This window comes from Heptranchias perlo, chromosome 22 (genome assembly GCF_035084215.1).
Source record: "Heptranchias perlo isolate sHepPer1 chromosome 22, sHepPer1.hap1, whole genome shotgun sequence".
NCBI lineage: Eukaryota > Metazoa > Chordata > Chondrichthyes > Hexanchiformes > Hexanchidae > Heptranchias > Heptranchias perlo.
Genome location: NC_090346.1, coordinates 15,285,246 through 15,303,406, shown reverse-complemented (window position 1 = coordinate 15,303,406; position 18,161 = coordinate 15,285,246). Strand labels below are relative to the sequence as shown.

The following is an 18,161-nucleotide window of genomic DNA, read 5'->3' as shown; positions in this document are numbered from 1 at the left end:
AAGCTTGACTCCTGTTCCATGCCTTCCCTCATCTAAAAGCTGTGCAAGAAATACATTCCAAAAATAATATTTTGGACTGATTCTATCTGTATTGTTTTCAGTTGTTGTTTATCTTTGTGTGTTCAATCTGTAAATAAGTTGGTCTGATGGCATGGTGTCTTCTGCCTTTCAGAGAAGACAGGAGAGTGTGGTGAGTGGTATCACAATAAAAGGGCAATTGTTAACCCTGGGTACACTGTCACAGATATGCCAGGTATAAGGGGGCAGTTTTCAGTTCACACAAAATTCTGTCTGCTTATGGAAGGCACCTTTTAGCCATGAACTCGAGAAAGAAATATTGGAAGAAAGCCAAACTGTAATGTGCAGATCACTAGAACAGAAGGAAGGCAGAGACTACCCACCCCCCAGTCAGGACAAAGGGGGAGAGCCAGACATATCTTAATATCTTCCCTCAGTTTCACATTTATAGTTCCAATTTAGCTTTCAGTCGTGGGTTTGGTTTTATCATGGGGTCTTGTGAGTTGATTAAATTTACAACAGGTAGATTTTCACACTTGACGATGAATATTGTGTGCCGCTGGATGCAACAGCATCAGTAATCTGGTGATATTTATGAGCACTGTTATTTCCTTAGAGTGCTCGTTTGTTCAAGTGTGCAAATGTTTATGCCCTTGAGATAGCATTCAGCGAACGTGATTTAAATTTTATTGGAGACCACACTCCAACTGCTGCTATTGGAATGAAAAACTTTGCATAAATTTTAATATTTGTGTTAAGATTCTGAAGTGTAGCACAGAATATATGGAAAGTCCTAGGTTCAGGTTTCTGACTGTTTGGATGATCTCAGCCAGGTTGGCTATTGCAATGCACAGTTGACCTCATCATCCCAGAGATAAAATGGAAGTAAATGCAGCCTGGCTGGGAATGCATGTGTGTGCATGTTTTAGAAGAAAGGATCAGAATTGGCTGTGATGCCTGATAGTAAAATAGGCTAGCAGCACTCGCTGTCTGGGCTCACACATGAAGAATGGCCATTCAAGGGCACCTGGCATCTGTGGAGTCATTTCCCAGCAACAAACCACCTCTTCAGAAAAGAGGAGAAAATTGGAAAACAGTATGTTATTGCAATCCAGTGTAGTGTGATCACTTTGAATCTCTCAGTAAATACTCATGCCGTTATTACTGGGTTCACACTTGGACAGTGCAGTTTGTAAAGATGTTCTGTTTCTCAAGTGATTTTTTTTTCTAATGTGCAATGTCATTTCCCTGTTGTAACACAGGGGCTGTTCCGGATTGCTGCTGGAGCCTCTAAACTGAAAAAGCTAAAAGCTGCATTGGACTGCTCTACTTCCCAGCTTGAGGAATTCTATTCTGATCCACATGCTGTTGCAGGTCGGTTACTTGTATAAAGACAAAAACATTTTAAGAGAGAAATTGAACAGCTTGTGATTTTCCCAGAATTTAAACAGTGTATTTAAAACATTACTGTGGTTGACATTGATATTTTTAGGATGGAGTGAAGTGTAGGGGTAAACTCAACAGCCAAATCAATGGATTGTAATTTTCCACACATTTCAACAGTATTAGACTCTTTGGTGGAGAGGACTAATTTAGGGGAGAGCTGGCAAATTGGAGTGACCATACATTGGACTATAACCATTTCCATTGATCAGGAAGGCAACCCTATTGGCAGACTGGAATGTAAAGCACTTTTGGGATAGAAACCCACAGACAGATGGGGCTGGTTCAACAGTGTGCTCACAGTATTCACTAGGCTCCCACGTGAAGAAAGTGAACTTGGGCAAGATACCGGAGGGCACCTGGTGACTGGAACCGTATTCTAGCACGAGTCAGCAACTTTTGGGAGGGGGGAGCATTATAGTAGTAATAATTCCCCTCCCCACTCATGCCGTGAGCCACATTGCATGTACTTGCATTGTTCATTATCGTATGTAAATATTCCTCACTCCCTTTTTGGCCAATAATAGTGCAATTTAAAAAGCCTGAATGGCAAACCGGAAAGTGTATTGGATGTAGGGATAATGTTTCTGAATGTAATATTCTTTAATGCACCCATTTGGTTTTTCCCCGGGCAACAAGGTCAAAATTTTGACAATTTTAACTTAAAAGTGTCCATGGTACTTCAAAGATGGATATTGGGAATGGATGCCAAGCCTGGAATCAAGATTAGGAAATGAGGCAGAAAGCTTAGCTGAGGAGATGGGTTTTTAAAAAAAATTGAAGATGGAAAGAGAGATGGCGAGGCAAGAAGGTCGAGAGCAGGATGGATGCAACTGAAAGCTCTATGAACAACTGTGGGACTAAAGGAGGGAGAATGATTGGAAGGCTAGAATCAGAGGAAAGGAGCATTCGGGAGGGATTATGGGGTTGGAGGATTTTGAAGAGGTACGGTTTTATAAATTCCGGGGTCAATGCTTTCTAGGAGATTCAAAGCTGAAGGCAGCAAATCTGTTCTCATTGCTACCTGGTTGCATGAAGATTATGAATGTCAGAGCTACTCTAACTACAAAATGTATTTATTTTTTTGCTGGGGAAAATTGTGTGGGTTTGAGATGGCGTTCTAATCATTCAGTTGCTGAGTTAGAAGTTGTATGTACCCACTGATGGCTCAACAGTCTTACCCAGTGAGTGGCTGAACCAGTAAGGCTGCCAAAGTTCATTCCTGGTCTGTGTGGAGATGGCTAATCATAGCCAACACTGTGGTGTTGGTAAGATATCAAAACTAGCGCCGTATCTCTGAGTTGGGAAAGAGAAAATCAGCCAGAGTTCTTGATTGCTGTCCAGTGACCCCTGCTGGAAAGTAGCATGTGTGAATTCATGGTGAAGATAGGATTGAGTTTGGCTGTGATGCTCCCCACAGTTGAATATTCCACCGCATATGAATAGTAGAGTGAGGTAATAGCATGTGACTAGAGTGCATGGAACTGTACCCCAGCAGAATCCGTATCTTTGGGAAGGACAAAATTAGCAAGAGGGAACAAAATTGTTGATTCTTTGAGATTTTGTCCATGTAAGAAGGATGTTTGCAGCCATCCTGGTCCTGAGCACTTGCAACGAGAGATGATCAGATTCAGTGTGCTTTTGATTTTCTGCTGTTAAGAAAAGCAAAGACTAGCCGTATCCATTCACTTCAAGTAGTGTGTCTATGGAATTTTTGTCTGAGGTCAGAAGGGTAAGAGCGAAATGATTCACTTTCGGAGTTATTGTGGCCTGTGGGAGGAGCGTTTATCCCACAGAATAATCATTGCCACGTTTAGAAGATGTTCCTGATGGGTAGCTTCTTACTGACAGTCTTGGTGTCTCTTTACCTTCAGGTGCCTTGAAATCGTATCTGAGAGAGCTGCCAGAACCTTTAATGACATTCCAGCTCTACGATGAGTGGTTCCAAGCTGCGAGGTGAGGACTAAGCATATGACACTGCATTGTATTACACTTGCGTTTCATACAATGTTGTTTTTGTGAAAATAAAATGCAGACATGTTACTGTTGAAATAATGCGTCTACAGATTGTTGAACTGACAATTTTCCAATGAACACAAACTAACTTTAGTTCTATACTGTTACAGTGTACCAGAATCAGACAAGAAATTACAAGCTCTCTGGGTAACCTGCAGCAAAATGCCAAAGTTAAACAGTTCCAACTTCAGGTATGTGCTCTCAATCTTAAACTAGAACCTATGGAAATGGTGCAACATTTGAGACTTGAGTTGGACGTTGCACGTTCCCGCTGATCGCTCAACAAGCATACCCAGTGAGTAGCTGAGCCAGTAAGGCTGTCAAAGTTCATTCCTGCTCAACAATGAGACAAACAAGACATTCTTGTAAACATTAATTTATGTACTTCTACTTTCCGTAGCCATACTGTTACCCTCGATTGTATAAGTCTGAGATCAGATCTCATCATACAAAGCGGGTACAGGAGTCTGATGGTAATGGTAGTAGAGCAGCAACCTAGAGGTCATGAGTCCCCTACATTACAACAGTACTTCAATGCTGTAAAGCGCTTTGGGAAGTCCTGAGATTGTGAAAGGCGCGATATAAATGCATGTTCTTTCTTTTAAATCCCACCTTGGCAAGTTGTGAAGTTGAGCTCAATAAATCTGGTAATTCATGGGCATGAAAGCTGACAGATTGTTGTAAAAACCCAATTTATTCACTAACGTCTTTCCGGGAAGAGAGCCTGCTACCCCCACTTGGTCTGGCCTATATGTGACTTAAGCCCCACACTACATAGTTAACTTTCAATGTCCTCTTAATGCCAACTAAATACTGCCAAAAAAAATTGATGGAGCTATGAAGGGGTTAGATCCATATTGATTTCCATTGAGATGAATTGGATAAGGGGAGTTTAGCCTTACAATGCCATTTCCATTGAATTGAAAAGTGAAGGTGGGAAGGGGGAAATTCTTCTCTATGGCTGGGGGTCAATCCCAGATTATATTGTCCATTGAAATAAATAAGGAGGGAAGTTTAGTAACATTGCCAAAGGAAATCATCTGCATTAATACAGATGAGATTTGAGTTGGGAGTAGATCTGCATTTCTGCTGTGAGTGTCTGTTTCCTGAAGTATTGTGTTGTATTTGGGGCTCGGCTGTTTGAGGTTACCCTGTGGACACAGCCCTGTTTGAGGTGGCCCTGTTTGAGGTGGCCCTGTTTGAGGTGGCCCTGTGGACACTGCCCTGTTTGAGGTGGCCCTGTTTGAGGTTACCCTGTGGGCACTGTGCCCTGTTTGATAGGTTCCCCCTTGGGAAGGGCCCCTGTCTTGTTTTGGGGGTACTCCCTTGTGGCCTTTGTGTTTTTGGGGGGGCGGGGGGTGGGGGGGTGAAGAGACCTCCTGTGGGCACTGTGCCGTCTTTTGGGGTAGGAAGGTGAGGGCTCCCCGTTGGGCACTACATGATTTATAAGAGGCTCCACAGTACCTTTTATTGTTGTTGAGCTTGGTGATGATCAGTATATGTAAATAAGTGGATTGAAAGCTTTCTTCAGGGCTCCCTGCATTTAAATCTTTCAATGAATACACTCACACAAGACAGGGAGAAGAATCTGAACACTGCTTTGTAAAGTTAACAAAATCTTCTGTAATGTACATGATAAAGCATTAGAGTCAGTTGGTGAAATATGTTTGTGTTTGCAAACTTTGAGCATTCAATGCAAAATGGAGATGTTTGCAGAGATGTAGCCTAAATTGTTGTCTTTGTTGAACAGGTATCTTATAAAATTTCTCTCAAAACTTGCACAGTATAGTGACATCAACAAAATGACTCCTAGCAACATTGCAATTGTGTTGGGACCCAACCTACTGTGGGCAAAGAATGAAGGGTAAGTGCCTTGCTGCTTTTAGTGTGGTGAAGTGCTGGCTAGCCTTAATTTTTGTGGCACTGTTCTTATTAAAACTAAATGAAAAAAACTCTAAATATATGAGGACAACAGAGACCTAGTTGCAACCGAACTAATTAACAACAACATCAACTTGCATTTATATAGCGTCTTTACCATAGTAAAACGTCCCAAGGTGCTTCACAGGAGTGATTTTCAAACAAAATTTGACACCGAGCCACCACTTAAGGAGATATTGGGACAGGTGGAGGTAGATTTCAAGAAGCGTCTTAAAGGAGGAGAGTTTTAGGGAGGGAATTCCCGAGGTTAAGGCCTAGGGAGGTTAAGGCCTAGGCAGCTGAAGGCACGGCCGCTGATGGTGGAGCGATTAAAATCGGGGATGTGCAAGAGACAAGAATTGGAGGAGTGCAGAGATCGCGGAGGGTTGTAGGGCTGGAGGAGGTTACAGAGATAGGGAGGGGCAAGACCACGGAGGGATTTGAAAACAAGAATGAGAATTTTGAAATCGAGGCATTCCCGGACCTGGAGCCAATGCAGGTCAGTGAACACAGGGGTGATGGGAGAACGGGTCTTGGTGCGAGTTAGGATACGGGCAGCAGAGTTTTGGATGACCTCAAGTTTATGGAGGGTGGAAGATGGGAGGCCAGCCAGGAGAGCATTGGAATAGTCAAGTCTAGATGTAACAAAGGTAAGGATGAGGGTTTCAGCAACAGATGAGCTGAGGCAGGGGCGGAGACGGGAGATGTTACGAAGGTGGAAGTAGGCGGTCTTGGTGATGGAGTGGATATGTGGTAGGAAGCTCATCTCCGGGTCAAATAGGACGCCAAGGTTGCGAACGGTCTGGTTCAGCCTCAGACAGTGGCCACGGGGAGGGATGGAGTCAGTGGCTAAGGAATGGAGTTCGTGGCAAAGACCAATGGCGAGCTCAATATTGACAGAGTAGCTCCTTCAATAGGGCTCACATACGAACACAGTACAGCTCATCAAACCATGTTGATATTTTAGTGTCAAACCACAGGAATAGTTCTGAATTTTTATTTTTATTTTGGCTCTAATACACATTTGGGTAAAAACCACAAATCCCACTTTGTATTAATATTTATTTCTGAATTTCTAGTATGAGCCCGCAGAGGAATATCATTTTTTTTTCAAATCTGCAGTGCCGATAACATGCATTTGACAATTTGGAATATCCACTGTGAACAAGTTGAATGATTTCGAACATTTATAAAATGCACCTTTTATTTTTCTCCTTCTAAGAGTGCTTGCAGATTTGGCAGCAGCTACCTCTGTCCACGTGGTTACGATCATTGAGCCAATCCTCCAGCATGCAGACTGGTTCTTCCCGGATGGTGAGTACTAACCGGTGTTGCCTTTTGGATTGGTTTGTTTGACAATATAGTTTCCCGCAATGTTAATTGTGCCATTTAAGAACATAAGAACATAAGAAATAGGAGCAGGAGTAGGCCAATCGGCCCCTCGAGCCTGCTCCGCCATTCAATAAGATCATGGCTGATCTGATCCTAACCTCAAATCTAAAGAACACAAGAAGTAGGAGCAGGACCCGGCCACTCAGCCCCTGGGCCCGCTCCGCCACCCACAGGGCCTTGACCGATCCGAACTCAGCTTCATGTCCAATTTCCTGCCCGCTCCCCGTAACCCCTAATTCCCTTTACTTCTAGGAAACTGATTTCTTTTGCTTCTTTTCGCAACACTTGTGAATTGCTACCTCGATAGTTTTGTTTGACCTGATTTAGAGATGACTGCTGTGTGGGACGGTTGGAGGTTTTTACTCCTTTCACAGAGAAACAATTATAGTGACCTTTTTACTGTTGTTTTTAACAGACTTAGATTTCAACGTGTCAGGCATGTTTACGCCAATGACTCCTGCCAATCACCTTAATAATCTGTCCATGTTTGGAGGTGACTATGACAGTAGTACGCTGGAGAGAAAGAGGCCTGTAAGTGTGGCAGTAGTTGAAGATTTACCGAAAAAAGACAGGTATGTTCACTGCAGCGCAGGATTTATAACCTTACCAAGTTTTAGTTCCTCTTTGAGATGTATGAAAGAAACAACTTGAATTTACGAAACATCGCATCTCGACCTCAGAATGTCCCAAAATCAATAGATTATTTTTTGAAGTGCAAATCACTGTTTTAACGGAGCAGCCAATTTGCGCACAGTATGTTCCTGCAAACAGCAAATGAGTAAATGACCAGATAATCTGTTTTTGGTGTTGGCAGGACAGGATACCTTTGGGAGAGCCTCCTGCTTTTCTTTGAATAGTGCTGTGGGAACCTTTAGTTCACTTCAACAGGAGACGGGGGCCTCGGTTTAATGTTTCGTCTGAAAGATAGCACCTCCGATAATGCAGCACTCAGTAAAGTGTCAGCCTGGATTATGTGCTGAAATTTCTTTTGGAGTTTGACCCCACAATCTTCCGTGGTGAAGGTACTACCAATTGAGCCAAGCGGACACCAACTTAGTACACATGTTAATATGCTTTTTATGCATATAGGAAGTGTATGCATTTAAGCAGAAGCTAGATAAACACATGAGGGAGAAAGGAATAGAAGGATATGCTGATAGGGTGAGATGAAGTAGGGATGGAGGAGGCTTATGTGGAGCATAAACTCCAGAATGGACCTGTTGGGCCAAATGGCCTGTTTCTGTGCTGTACATTCTATGCAATTCTATGTAATTATGCAGCATCATCTGAGATACCATACAATCAAATATGGGCTGCTCAATCACCGATGTAGCTTGCCCATTCTCCACTATGGGCTAGTCCAACCCCACTGCAGCTCAGACTGCACTAAAGGCTCATCAGTTCCCAGAACGGCTTGACTTGCTCTTTGGTTTGGGCTGATCTGATGTATCAGTCCCACAACCTACTCAATTTGTTGCATCTATGTAAGGTAATCCAACAGAAATTGTATAGGACCAGGGATGCTTTTATTCATTATGTACCATGTAGTTTTACCTCCTCACTGTGTTTAGTCTTGTTTGCCAAAGAATTTCACTGTTTCACACATGGGGCTCAATTTTCAAAGTGAAAAATCGGGGTCGGGGGGTGGGCATTGAAAATTGCCACCATTTCAGACCCGCCTCCAACCTGCCTATTTCCGGTTTTCACTGGGGCTGGAAGAGAGACGGGCGACCAACCTGCTCCCAGGAGGTGGGTCGGGCCTTAAAATCTTTTCAGGAGGCTTCGGGCCTCCATTTTTCTGGACTTCCCAAGGGGTTGGGATTCTCGGGCCTTCTGTTTTACGCCTCATGAAAGGAGGCGAGAAGGCCTGAGACTAACAGGTGCCTAGAAGCTTGTGGGCCTGGAGGAGCAGGAGTGCTTCCCCCAGGCTCAACAAGCCCACCTGCACCTACACTACCCACTACCCCTGCCCCCCCAAACGATCGCAGACACCCGACCCCGATCCTCCCCTCACTCCGATCCTCGATCCTTCCCCTCAACGATCGTGGACCCCTGCAATGACCCCTGATCCCGACACCACCCCACCCCCCCCCCGGGGTGACTGACCCCCGGTCTCCACCCCAACATGACTCAGGACCCCCGTGCCAACTTGTGCCTTCCTGTGCCCCCGCCGCCCCATCCATACAAAAAGACTTCCTGAACACGTCCTTTCCCTGGCTGGTCTCCTGACTGACGGGCTGTCCTCAGTCAATCAGGCCGGTCAGTCGGACGGCAAACCGACAAAAAAAAAGACATCCTTACATCAAAATCGTATGGGTTTCCTGTCCTCAATTTGACCCACCCCCTTCCTGGCTCGGTTTTAAAATCGAGCCCATGGTCTCCTAGTTTTGTATACGGTTTACAGGAATGCCAAAAATTTTTACTAGAGAATTTTTCACTCCATTCTCCATTGTATATGTTTGTCTCTCAGTAATATTTGTAACAAATGTAACTTTTTTTTTAAAAAGAAGGTTCAAATTAAATAATGGGGAATGCCTGTTTACATATTTTTTCTGTTGTTTACACAGGAGTTTTTAAGCAATGAAATGGAAATTCTTGATTTACCTAAATATTATTCAATGTGTAACGGACACATGGGCCAGATCCAGCCTATGACAGCTGATCCTCTATGTTGATGAATGGCTTTGACAGTGTCACAATATTTATTGAGTTGATAGAGGCAGACACCACTGCTGCTGAGTACTGATATGGAAAAGGTGTTCTCTGTAAGATGCAAAAAGATTGTGTGAAGACCTTGTGCCTTCTTTGTACGAGGTACTCATGAGGATACTAGTGAATGCACACAATGGGTGTGCGTAGTCCTGTAACTCTGTCAGATAAAACTTTGGGAATTGTTTCAAGTGAATGGACTATGTTCAGCTCTGAGTAATTTCACTGATAAATGATTCATTACAGTTGTTTAGATGCAGATAGTCAATAACTGTTCTCTTTACATGCCCCTCTTCCCTCCCCCCCCCCCCCCCCAAAAAACAAAACAACTCCCCTCCTTGCAGCATAAGGAAGGTATCAAGGTATTATAATTTGAGTTCTCCCCACCTTTAAATGTTTTGCAGGGTGCCTCTCTTCTATATGATAAATGCATTGTGCTGATGAAGTTAAGAGTTTAGTGCATGTTCCAGTGAAGACCCTGGACATACAAACAGCAGGCCTAAAAGTCCAGCATGTTCTGTCTGAGCAGCTGAGTCCATGACAGTGCTGTCCGAATGTCCATATCTGACTTGGAAGTGCCGTGCAGAGGGCATATAAAATGCTCCCAAGGAGACCCAAATCTTTCAGTATTTAATGATGATCAGTTGGATCTTTTAGTTAGCTCTTTTATTTTTTTTTATTCGTTCATGGGATGTGGGCGTCGCTGGCGAGGCTGGCATTTATTGCCCATCCCTAATTGCCCTTGAGAAGGTGGTGGTGAGCCGCCTTCTTGAACCGCTGCAGTCCATGTGGTGAAGGTTCTCCCACAGTGCTGTTAGGAAGGGAGTTCCAGGATTTTGACCCAGCGACGATTTGCCCTGTTGACTTCATCCTGGCTGCAAAATGGCTCAAATGGGCATCCTGTAAATGTTACTTATTTAAACCCCAATAATTTTACACATCCTCTTGTGCCTGTGCTGTGTTTGAAGTTGTCATGCTCAAGTCAAAGCATCCAGTCTGTGGACTGCATGGATTAACTTGTACCCTAAGCTCATGACTAAAAGCTTTTTCGCATCCGTGCATCTATGTAAGTTCAAGCTTTCGTTGTGCTGTGCATTCTTCCCCTGTCTGGCACTTGATTGTAGTTGTCTTTGGAATAGTTTACATGTGTATGTTAGCTGTGATGTGCATGGTCTGTGTTCACTTTCTCTTCTCTCTGTAGCCTGGGTGTAAAGGTTATTGAGCCTCAGTTGAATCCTCGCAGAGCTGGCACTCTGACCAGGAAGCACACATCCCCAACTGTCCAGCCGCCTCCCCCTCCTGTCGAGGCTGTATCTATCAATGAGCAGCAGCCATCAGGCTTGGGCCCTGACCCCTGCCCAGCAGCTGCTGCTCTCCCTCCTGCTGGTAATGTGACAGAGCCGCAGCCTCAAGAAACTGATGAACACAGGTAAGAAAATAGCACTTGGAAGGGGTTATACTAGAAACAAGGCAATTAGGGGAAATCTGGAAGCTTCCGTCACTCACCAACTCTGAAAGACAATCTCCATTGAAGGATCACCCATAAAGACATTTTAGCAGATTTGAGGATGTGTCCTCACCTACAGCATGAAAAGAGAAAAAAAACATAATTCCTGACGTATCAGGCGGAACAGGCTTGAGTGGCTGAATGGCCTATTCCTGTTCCTATGTACATCGTAACTCTTGATTGTCATCCATGTTATCCGTTGAAGCTAGTGAGTGAAAGTGCCTTCATATAATTGTTACAGAATGCAACAAAGTAACACCCAAGAGTGTTTTAGAATGTAAAGAACATTTAGGGATGAGAAAAGGCCATCAGGCCCAACAAAGCTCCTTCTTCTTAATACCTCAATTCCCTAGCTGTGTTTTGAATTCCCTAGACTTTTTGCCTCCACTGCCATACCTAGCAAATTATTTCAAATATTTATCATTATCTGAGTAAAGACATTTTGTGATTAATGTTGGATTGCTATGGAATTGGCTTTTGATTGCTCCAGCGAAGAGCTGGCCCAGATTGACTGGCTGAATGGCCTCCTTGTGTATTGTAAACTTCTATGATTGTAGCTGATAGAGGTGTTCAAATGATGAGCGGGTTTGATAATTTTTGAGAGAAACTATTTCCATGGTCATTGAGTTGGTAGTTAGAGAGCATCATCGAAAGAATGGAAGAAGAGGTTAGGAATTTTTTTAAGCCGAAATGCTGTGCCTGAAACATGCGGCGGAAGCAGAATCTATAATAGCTTTTTAAAAGGGAAGTGAATAAATATTTGAAAAAGAAAAATTTAAAAGCGCTGGGGAATGGAACAAAATGGATAGATCTCCAATGCAGACATGATATAAAATCCTATTACTCTGAACGGTTTTAAATTTACTTTTCACTAATTTTGATTTCTATTCCCTAATCCTACTTTCCTGGCTTACTTTGAAGTAATAATCTGGGTTTATTTTATCTGTCAATTTAATATTATATACTTTGATAATGTTCTCTTAACTGCTGTCTTGTAGACTTCGTTTGGATCATAGCAACAGGAGTAAGCTATTTGGCCCATTAAGCCTGCTCTGCCATTTTTGTTAGCCATTTACAGCACTATCTTTTTAATTCGAATTCCCTGTCTTTTCTCCATATCCCTTAATATCCTTATTTGAAGACCTGCTGCTTTAGGAAGCCATCTTAAATTAATTTAATAAATCTATTCCCTTTCCTACTTGTTCTGTCCCAATCTGTATGGAGGTTATAATTTTAATTCTTCCCTTTATTGCTTGTTGCACCCTGCGTATTACATTTAAAGATGTCTCCTCCCTCTCTCACCTAGCAGTGGAAGTCTATCGTATTGTGACCTATACACCAAATGACCTAAAAAACCCATTTCAATGTGATATCCTTCTTGCTGTTCACTCAAAGCCCAATCTGATGTGTGAAGTGATTACTGAACTATCCCTCAACATGGCACCTGGCAAGTATATGAGGCAGTATAGGGTGAACTTACCTTACACTTGATGAAAGGTTTGGGGTTTAGACAGATTGACAAATGTTATTGAGTTTAACTTATGATTGAGTCCTAACACAAGCCATTTTATGGTTGTTCCTGCACTGCAGTTCGATTTTCAAATTCTCATGTCTACACATATATATATCTCCTGTATATGTCTGTGCATGCACTGCTGTAGAAGCAGTCAAATATTCCCTGTTCAACAGTAAGTTCTGTGCCAATCATTATCAGATTCCTGGGCTCCTATCAGTGATAGTGTTTTCAGACTATGCAATATTTGAGTATTTAGCATGTGAACTCTTAACATTTACGTAACAGGTGGGAATGGAGTGAAATACATCTTAAGAGGATCCCTACCCATCCAACCTAACAATCCCAGTAACAAATCATTCAGATTGGGTCCTTTATCAAACCGACTATCTGAAGTCTCTCCAAGGGCTTTGTGCATTCACCGAGCAGTCTGAAAGTTGTTTCCGAGTAATGCCCACAGTTTATGAAGCTAAGTATTTTGTAGTATTGTTGCAATAGATCTGTCAGTGCTAAATACATGAAAATAATTTGGTGGAGTTGAAGTTAGAAAAATTCAAAATTTGTCCTCAGAGATGCAATCCATTATCAGTATCACCATTGGTTGTGCAGCATGGAAGATGCTTTTACCAACTAGAACTTATTGTTGACCCAAGTTTGCTTGATCTTAGTCCTGTGGGAAGTGAAGCTAAGTGGAGAAGTTGTTGGGAAAAGAGAACAAGAACTTGCTATTTGTAATCATGCATTAATGGACCATCTCTTAATACAGTGGGCCCGAAAATAACGTGATCCTGCTCCATCACTGTAACCCTACCACTGACCCTAGTGTTTGACCCAGTCAGAGATCTCGGGGTCAGGCTATCTGCATAATGGCGGCTGACACCTACACTAGTAATGGCAGATGGCCACCTGCTTGGGGATGGGGAGCAAAATGTAGCAGCACCAAACAGCCCACATGTGGGCACATCTGGTAGGTCTGGCTGGAAACGCAGAGTGCATGTGAAATTGGTTCCTTTATAAGAGGGACAATTTCACTTGGAGCCAGAACTCCAGTATTGGAGTGTTTCAGCCATGAACCTGGCCTGGAGCATTTCTATGGTCCCACTTCGGCCCTTCCAATGTACTGTATGCTGGTGTCTTTCTGACTTACAGTACATAGCAGGGCTCCAGCAGATGACACCATCAGGCTGTTCCTTTTCTTTTAATGCATCAGACTGTAAGGTGGGGGGAGGGGTGGGAGCAACTGTGGAGTTCCTCAAATGGAATCCCTGTGGACGTTCCTTTAAGACGGAGACCTGGCATCATCAGATCTCACCCCCATTTCCTGTCCTTGTCTGACCACCTTGCATCCATACTTCACCGCAGACCCCGAGGAAATTCAGGGCCAGTATCTTTAAAACAATCTGTACCAACGTTTCAAAGGTTTTTATTTGCATAGAGTTTACAAATATTTGGCCGATGTACAACTTCCCCACGCTCAAACTAGAATTACAGCAACGGGAATGTTGAAGGAGTGTTTCAGTTTTAAGTCCTCATGTTCCAGCACTGGGTAAAAGGGGTGTGTTTTCTGATGAATTGCTAGTTACTGGAGACCTGATTCATGCAGCTACAGGAATTCTTTAGATTTTTAACTGTTAAAGGGTTCACTTGAATGTGACACTGCCAGTAACTTTTGAATTAATACAGAGAGTAGATTTCGCATCTAAACTGAACTGTTGTAATGACTTAAATTTCCATCCTATCATAAAGAGTGTTTTTGTTTCTAACCAATCCAAGTCAAACTCTTGCGTGGCTTTTCACTCTGTTCCGAGGCTGGCAGTAGCCTGGTTTGTTTCTTCTCACAGAGCTGTGCATCAACATGTTCTGCCTTGCTCCAGTTCCACTATATTCTAACCCTCAGTTCAAATTTACAGGAAGTGGCTTTACCAGTGTTACTGGATAAACCAGCTGTGTTTGCTTTGAAAATTGAAGATGCCTTAAAGTATTCAAGGGGGATGGGTGTATTGTGGCTCTCAAAGAAAGGGGGAGTACTGGAGCAAGGGAGTGTCTTGTTTCTATGAAGGTCAGAGCTACCAACATTGGGGAATGTTGAAGTGAAATCAGACAGATTGCAGACCTATTGGAAAAACAGCTGATTTCATTTTTTAAAAAAAGGAGTGAGATACATCAAATAGATTCTGAAACCAAAATGAACGAGACATATCTGATCTGATTTATATAATCCATGTGAAAACTGTAAATAAGCTTGGCTAGAAAACGGTACTGTAAACTCCACTAAATTTTCACTAAAATGATACACTGTAAAAAGTTTACTGAATATATATTTTTTGCCTTTTTTCTCTCTCTCTCACCATTCGATCCCCTAGGCTGCACGCTATCTGGCGAATTTAGATAAAGTTGATATGTAATCTCCTCCCCCCACCTTTCCATTCTTGCGCACTTTTTTTCTAAGTCTTCTTTCAACATCTTCCCCCTGCATTGTAGCTGGTAAAGAACTCCTCTTGTGGAGACTGTGGCACATCAGTTACTGCATGTTGTGGCCTTTTGGTGACTGATCAGGAAAAAAAGGCATTAAGGAAATCATTTTGTGTCTCACTGAGGCCATCAGTTGCTGATTAGCATATGTCACATAACCTGATGAGATTCTCAGGGCACTTTAAACATCTAGTTACAATTTTTGATCATGATTTGTTTTCATCCTCTCTCTAATGTTTAAAAGTGACTTTAGCCCAGACAGTTGTGGGATCCAACAACTTCCACTAGTATCACTCAGGGTGGTGATACATTTGATCATTAAAATAGACAACTGTCTGGATAAAACATTTGCAATTTTGAGTCCTTTATGGAATACTGTATTTATAGAGTTCACCTTCTGTTCAGATCTCATATCAATAACCTTTAAATCCTTCAGCCTTTCAAAGTCCAAAGATCCTGCTAGCACTCCGCCACCTGTGAGGAATGGTGCCAGCATACCCAGTGCAGGACAGAGCCCATCACAACCAGCTGGCACAGGGCCCAGCCAGCTCAATGTTGCTCCAGGATCAGTTACAACTGGTCCCAGCCCACATGTAATCAGAAGAGGTGAGTTTTCATTACAGATGAATAGCATCTAGAACTTTGTGTTAGGACCATGTCCTATGTTTGAGAAAGTGGAATGTGGATGAATTTACCTTATTCTTAAAGGATATCACTGCTGGGGAATAGAATATTTTCCATAGCATCAGGAAGTCCTGGAGTAAGTATTGGCTCTTTCTTAGAGCAATCCAAAACTAATCCCAATGCCCTACTCTCCCCTCATAGCCCTGTAATTTCCTTTGTTTCAGATGTTTATCTACTCTTCCCTTAAAAGATCCAATGGTCCCTGCCTCAACTACTCGCCCCTTAAGCTTCTCCGCTCCATTGAAAAGGCTCAAATCTTTCTTTCTTTCTTTCTTTCTTTTTCTCATTCTTTTTCTTTCATTCATTTTTCTTTCTTTTAATCATCAAATTTTATAGTGTTCTGGTCAGACTGCACCTTGAATACTGTGTTAATTTCTGGTCAGCGAGATTCAAGAAAGACATTCAAGCACTGGAGGTAGTGCATTGAACAGCCATGAGGCTGATCCCTAGTGTGAAAGGGCTGAGTTATGAGGAAGGAGTGGAGAAACTTGGCTTTTTCAACCTGGAAAGAAAACATCTGAGAGATGATCATATAGAGCTATATAAGATAGTTATGGGAATGGATAAAGTAAATCAGAAACATTAGTTTAAATTCAATGGAAAGAGTAGAACAAGGAGACACAAGTTAGAGTTATACAGCACGGATAGAGGCCCTTTGGCCCATCGTGTCCTCATACTAGTAAAAGGTAAATTTAGGATTGATATCAGCAAATTCTTCTGCATACAGAGTAATCAACTTAAGGAATGGACTTCTAAATAGAGTAGTGGAGGCAATAACCCTGGAATCATTTAAGAATCAATTAGATAGTAAAATAGGGGGACTTTCGGATCTTCCTGAGTGGATGAATTAAAATGAGCCGAATGGCCTTCCTCATCTGCAATTAGCTTGTGATCTTGTGACTCCAATGTTCAAACTAACTGAAATTCTTTTTTTTCCCCCCTTTTAAGCAACAAAAAAGCCTGCTCCTGCTCCTCCAAAACCTTCAAATCCACCTCATGGACAACCTGTGGGTCATGGAACTAACCAACCTGCTAACCAAGCTTCTTCGCATTCACCAAAACAGCCTAGCCAAGTTACCAATCCATCTCCGGGTCAGCCTGGAAACCAGAGTCCTGTTCAATCCCATGGCCAGTCATTTTCTCAACCTACAATACAGCCACGCAGGCATTCTAGTAATCAAATGGTTATTCATGCCCCCAGTCATCCCCCACCTCAACCTCCAGCTCAGCCTACCAATCCGTATCAGTGTAAGGCACCCTGTGAGCAAGCAACGGATCAGTCCTCCAATAGCCCACCTGGCACACCAACTCCCCCCAACACTCCTCCATCAGGGGCACATGGTGCGAGCTTCCACATAACTCAGCACTTTACACATGCCCAGGGCTTCCCAGCAAATCAGGACCTGCAGTACCAACATTCTCTTCCCCCGCAGTTTGCCACTTTGCCGAGGGCACGACCAGTACCAAAACCAAGAAATCGACCCAATGTTCCACCACCTCCGCAGCCACCTGTAACGGCACCTGCAACAAACTCTTCCGCTCCTGTAGAGCATGCATTGTCCAATGTGGCAGCTACAGCTTCAAAAATAGTTACTGGTGAGTACTTTCAAACAGCCAGCAGATATTTATAATTTGTCTTTTATATGTACAAACAGAGGATAACTAGGAATCAGACTCTCACTCCAGTGTAGTTGTATTACATTTCTAAGAAATCCAAACTCTTAATCATTTTGAAGTCTTAATGCAGTAAATGAAAATTGTTAAGATATCACGTCAGTCAGTACCAGAACTCTGTTTTAAAAATGAGATTCTAGAGGGATCTTTAAACCTGCCTTAATGACAAAGCAGGAAAAATTAGTGGGAGAGGGGGAAGGAAGACACCAAAGCAAAAGGTTTTTAAAAAACATTTTAAGGCAGAGGGAGATGTAGCAAGATAGAGAGGTTTTGGGAGAGAATTCCTGTAAACGAGGTGTAGTGAATGGTTGATCAGACTCCAATGATGCCAGTGGATGGAGAAGGAAATAATTGGTAATGTGCTTTCAGAGGAGGAGAGGGGCAGTTTTGAACAGCTGGTGAAGATTTTTCAGATAAGGTGCACTGTACCCAAAGAGACTGTACAGAAATTTTCAGGGATCCAAGTTTAGATTTTCATACTCAGAAATCAAAACTAGTACTCAACTTGTTTTTTAATCATTAGAAATGATTAGTCCTTCATGAAGGTTCTTTCCCAGATATGATTGAGTTGACATTAATATAGTGAATTATTTTGTGACTAACAACTTTACCTGGCAATGCCTTCACAGGTTTGGGAGGAGACGCTGCGGCGAGGTTGGTAGATTTCAAACCCTTTGCACTAGCAGCTAGTCGTGCTGTTGCTCGCTCGGCAGTGCTTTGTCAAAGTTGTGTCTGATGTGCTTTTGATATCATGCTAAAATTAGCGCCTGACTTTTTTGCAGCGTCTATGTATGAAGTAATGCCCAACACTTG

The 18,161-nt window shown here is 42.7% G+C and overlaps 1 protein-coding gene across 5 annotated transcripts in view; it reads left to right on the top strand.

The window, feature by feature from the left end:
- The window catches only part of arhgap17a (Rho GTPase activating protein 17a), a 108,290-nt gene that overhangs the window by 84,440 nt on the left and 5,689 nt on the right, over positions 1-18,161 (top strand). For 2 of the 5 annotated variants that reach the window (XM_068003003.1, XM_068003006.1), the window contains exons 11-20: positions 1,281-1,392; positions 3,336-3,417; positions 3,588-3,668; positions 5,228-5,341; positions 6,620-6,711; positions 7,205-7,361; positions 10,700-10,927; positions 15,427-15,596; positions 16,623-17,270; positions 17,978-18,002. In XM_068003003.1, the coding sequence (XP_067859104.1) occupies positions 1,281-1,392; positions 3,336-3,417; positions 3,588-3,668; positions 5,228-5,341; positions 6,620-6,711; positions 7,205-7,361; positions 10,700-10,927; positions 15,427-15,596; positions 16,623-17,270; positions 17,978-18,002 (1,709 nt within the window). The remainder of the gene's footprint in view (positions 1-1,280; positions 1,393-3,335; positions 3,418-3,587; positions 3,669-5,227; positions 5,342-6,619; positions 6,712-7,204; positions 7,362-10,699; positions 10,928-15,426; positions 15,597-16,622; positions 17,271-17,977; positions 18,003-18,161) is intronic. The other 3 variants (XM_068003005.1, XM_068003007.1, XM_068003008.1) reach the window with 2 other exon arrangements.